Source organism: Silurus meridionalis, chromosome 26 (genome assembly GCF_014805685.1).
Source record: "Silurus meridionalis isolate SWU-2019-XX chromosome 26, ASM1480568v1, whole genome shotgun sequence".
NCBI classification, from domain to species: domain Eukaryota; kingdom Metazoa; phylum Chordata; class Actinopteri; order Siluriformes; family Siluridae; genus Silurus; species Silurus meridionalis.
The window spans coordinates 1,366,292-1,371,291 of record NC_060909.1 but is presented as its reverse complement, the minus strand read 5'-3'; the positions used below and the strand labels follow the sequence as shown (position 1 = coordinate 1,371,291).

Genomic DNA, 5,000 nt, shown 5'->3' with positions numbered 1-5,000 from the left:
TCATCCCGAAAGTGTTCATTAGGGTTGGAGTTCTACAGCAGGAGATCTTCCAACCCATGCTCTATAGATCTTCATGGAACTGGCTTTGTGCACAGAGGCATTGTCATGCTAAAACATGTTTGGGTCTCCATGTTCTTAAGAAGGGAAAATTCAATCCTACCTCATTCAGTGGATTGGCTGGAAAATGGGGAGGTATCTTAGAGGTTATGGCATTGGACTTTGGATCTGAAGGACATGAGATCGAATCCCAGCCACAACAAGCTGCCACTCATGGACCCCTGAGCATGGCCCTTAACCCTGTAACTGTTTAGTTGTATAAATGAGATGAATGTAAGTAGCTCCATATGTACACAAGACGACGTCTTTCATCACACTGACTTATGAAGGTCGGTGCTCCCTGTGACTGTGCTTGCAGCCTTGTGCTGCCATCTGTTGGCGTGTTACAAAACTACGGTCGTCTGGAAACATTTTAATACCACCCCGTACTGCTAATAATAATGAAAATCAATATTACATTATATTCATTGTATTATTGTTCTTCTGATAATTTATTTCTTTATTTTATTATCATAAATTATAATCAGTTTATTATTGTTCATGTTCATATTATTGTATTATAATTAAGGGCGCACCTTCTGAGAGTTTCATTTGGATATGAAATTACCTATAATATTTATTATAGTGCTCAGTCACTGGAGACCCCCATCCAATAGAAAGCTTTCGTTCCCGAACACGTACAACCTCGACTCTTCTTAACGCCAATTCTGTTCGCAGGTTGATGGTGTCTGGTTCGGCCGCTCTCCCTCAGCCCGTCCTGGAGCGTTGGAAAGAGATCACAGGTCACGTCCTCCTGGAGCGCTACGGCATGACCGAGATCGGAATGGCGCTGTCCAACCCGCTGAACGGACCGCGGGTCCCTGGTAATCACTGTAGGGAGAAATCGCCTAAATATAACATCACACTAAACACAGTCATTTATTATCATGACCAGAAGTGTTGGGACACCCGACTTCTCCACCCTTAGCACAAAGTTGGATCCTAAATCTAGTGGAACATTATCTCAGAAATGTGGAGGTTATGATAAGAGCAAATGTTGAAAAAAAACCCACCAAATTACATACCAACCTAATGTTCATGTGTCTATTAAACCTTCAGCTTCATTAGTCAGTGGAAAAAATCAGAAGAATCAAACAAAACAATTTCATTTGCGTTTAATTGTTCTGTTGTTCGTCTAGACTCGTTCCTAGTGTATCAATCAGAACTCCTTTATTAACTCGTATTGCTATAACTGGATCTTGTTTTGTTTCTTTAATGCTGGTTTTTGACAAGTGCGTTCTACAAATAACAGTAATTCCTCAAGGGTTGATTGTACGCCGCCTATCGCCGCGTCGTCGTGCGTCAAACTCCCGTTTCTAAGTTCTTTGTCTGACTTGCTTTGGTCTTTTGGTACCAAACAAACGAGACACGTGGTTCTTTTGAAATACGTTTGACTCTGACAAAGACGTGACAGCCAGAAGAACAGAACGCTTCTCAAAAGGCTTCTGGGATGCTACAGGACGCTTTTCCTCACTGATGAAGATCAAGAATCGGCTTCTTCTTTCTTTTGCTCGTTCTACGCTCGTCGCGATCAAACAGGGTGAGCGTGGAGCGTGGAGCCTAGCGAGCTGGGGTGTCCTTGTTTTTTTACTTTCCTTCTTGTCATCGCTTATGTTGCTTGTCGACAGAAAGCTGAAGTTTATTCTCCACAGTGGTAATTATTAGGAACGGTTCGTTCCCTCCACCTCCATGCGCACGTCTCTGCGTTAAATAGGTTACTTCTCTCATGCTAATGTGGTGGCATTTTAAAATATACGATCATCATGATTCACACACCGTATTGGGACACTTGACTTTTCCACCCATATGTGGTTCTTCCTCAAACTGTTACCACAAAGTTGGACACACAATTGTATAGGATGAAATGTTCTCTTCACTTGAATTAGGAGACCCAAAACCTGTTCCAGCATGTCAGTGCCCCTGAGCCCCAAGATCTTCTGTCATAGACTGAAAAAACCCCAGGCCTTCTCACCTCACCTACATTAGTGAACATATTGTGCTCAAAGTTGATGTTAGCAGCAGGAAAAATGGGCGTAAGGATTTGAGCGAGTTTGATAAATTGAGACGTCTAGACGACTGGGTCAGAACATCTCCAAAACTGCAGCTCTTGTGGGATGTTTCTGGTCTGCAGTGGTCAGAATCTATCAAAAGTGCTCCAAGAAAGGAACAGTGGTGAAGCGGCGACGGGGTCGTGGGGGACGAGGATCATTGATGCACGTGAGGAGTGAAGGCTGGTCCGTGTGGTTCCGATCCAACAGACGAGCTCCTGTAACTCAAACTGCTGAAGAAGTTCTTGTTGTTGATGATCGATGGGTCACGAGTGTTTTAGTAGCAAAAAGTGAACCAACACAATATTAGGCAGATGTGTGTGTATATAAAATACATGTATATAATGTATGGTGCGTGTGTGTGTGTGTGTGTGTGTGTGTGTGTGTGTGTGTGTGTGTATATACATATGTTATACAATGATTTTTCAAAAACAACCATAAGGAATGCAGGTATTATAGGTGACTTTAGACTTTAAATCCACATAGAAAGTAAAATGAAATGTACGTATTGTTTTTTTTGTTTGTTTAAGCGAATCCTTTTCCTGTTATTAAAAATGTATCTAAAAATCCATCATATCAGTATTCCAGCACTTCCTGCCTGTGATAGTAACAGAAATAACAGGAACATGTTTTTAAATATAAAAAGTAATCTCGGTTACAGGGTTATTTAGCGATTATCCTCGGCTAGTATTAACCCGCTCTTTCGTCTGTTTTTCCTCACTTTATTTCTTTTTCATTGCTGTGTTTTTCTCTCTCTCGCTCTTTCCCTCCCCCCTTTCCTGCCCTTTACACCCCATGGGCATCTCTGACTGGAGGAGAGTATATGGGGCTTTGAATAATACATGATGTGTTTTATTAAGAGATGTGTGCATGCGCGCACACACACACACACACACACACACACACACACACACACACACACACACACACACACATACCTATACTCAAGCTATACAGACACGGAATAAAGGATACAACAATGTGATTATACAATTATAAATCTCAATAACAGTTCATTATACTCACACATTTCATTTCTCCAACACTGATGAACTCCAGGAGCAGAAAGTTCAGGTGTGAATAGTGGATTGTGATTGGCTGGAAGGAGTTCAGGTGTGAATAGTGGATTGTGATTGGCTGGAAGGAGTTCAGGTGTGAATAGTGAATAGTGGATTGTGATTGGCTGGAAGGAGTTCAGGTGTGAATAGTGGATTGTGATTGGCTGGAAGGAGTTCAGGTGTGAATAGTGGATTGTGATTGGCTGGAAGGAGTTCAGGTGTGAATAGTGGATTGTGATTGGCTGGAAGGAGTTCAGGTGTGAATAGTGGATTGTGATTGGCTGGAAGGAGTTCAGGTGTGAATAGTGGATTGTGATTGGCTAAAAGGAGTTCAGGTGTGAATAGTGGATTGTGATTGGCTGGAAGGAGTTCAGGTGTGAATAGTGGATTGTGATTGGCTGGAAGGAGTTCAGGTGTGAGTTTAGAGCGTTAAACGTGCAGTTTGCATTTGTCAGTTGAATCTAATCTAATATACTGCTTGTAAACACCTGTAACCATGGTTCCATCCAGTTCCAGTTCCATCCAGATTGAAACAGAGATTGTAGACGTTTCCTTATGATCTCAGTGAGGTGCAAGACTTTTCAGTGCTGGATGAAGATCTTGCTCTGAGTGCATTACATACAACACTCCCTGAGAATAAGCTGAGGGTGTGAGATTGTGTGCAGCGTGTAGCTCTGAAGGGATTCGGAGAAACTCGATGATTAAAAAGAGCCGTCGGCTTTTATTTCCTCATCACAGCCGGGACTCTGAGGATGAGGGAGGATGAGGACATGGTGTCGGCCGTGATCCCCCCCAAAAAAAAAACACATCATTCAGAGAAAGAGAGAAAAAGAGCGAGAGAGAGAGACTTGGTTAGATGGCATCATAAACATGAAATCCAGGGTTAGGTGAGCGTAATGCACGATCTGGAGGTGAAGAACTTCCCGAAGTGAAGCGGAGAGCATTATAATGGTGTAAGGTCTCACACCTAGCCGTGGATTATCACTTTATACCAGCATTTCCAGGAGTTCAAGCTCTTCTTGATGTTTGCAGAGCGAAACTGACTGAATGAATAAAAAAACCGCTTAATTTTTATTAAGCATTTGATATCCGCCTCGTTAAATCTATTATTCTGTTGCTCCGAATCACAGACACTGATAAAAAAGTGGCAGAAGATTACATTTATGTACATTACTAATTTGTTTGAGAGAGAGCTTAGATGTTTGTGGAGTAGGGGTGGAGCTCAGGATCTGTGTCTTATCAAAAAACAGAGCTAGAACTAGCCTTGTTTCTGACAGTTCCTCGACCTCAGCGCCATCAGGCTTATTATTGATCGTAACTAGAGATGAAGTGTTCAATTTTTCTAAAAAAAAAAAGAAAGCAACAAACTGTTGGTTTAATGGAAGACATTGTTTCTTCCTGACCTGTGGCCATGTATTTACTGGATTGAAGGATGAATGATGGAATGATGTAAACTCCAGCAGCTTTTCCGATGCCGTGCGATAGGATTCACCCTATTATGATGCGGTTTGATTAGATTTCGATAGGATTCAACTCATTACTATTCATTTGGAGAAATCTGATGCTCTGCAGTTCAGTAGGGTGCTGATTGTTCACTTTTATTTCTTTGGATCAGACAAACAGCAAATCATCAATTTACTTAAGTGCCTTCTGACCTCTAACTCATGGCTCTTTCACACACACACCTTATAGTGCAACAAGAAAAAAGCTGAAATAAAACCAGACGCTCTTTTCCTGTTGTGTCTGCAGGAAGTTACAGCTCTGCCTCTGCCATGTAAATCTGTATTCTATGTGACTC

At 41.8% G+C, this 5,000-nt stretch overlaps 1 protein-coding gene across 1 annotated transcript in view; it reads left to right on the top strand.

Annotated features, from left to right (window-relative positions):
- Positions 1 to 5,000, top strand: part of acsf3 (acyl-CoA synthetase family member 3) — a 44,869-nt gene that overhangs the window by 11,151 nt on the left and 28,718 nt on the right. The window contains exon 5 of the mRNA XM_046841088.1: positions 775 to 920. Within this exon, the coding sequence (XP_046697044.1) occupies positions 775 to 920 (146 nt within the window). The remainder of the gene's footprint in view (positions 1 to 774; positions 921 to 5,000) is intronic.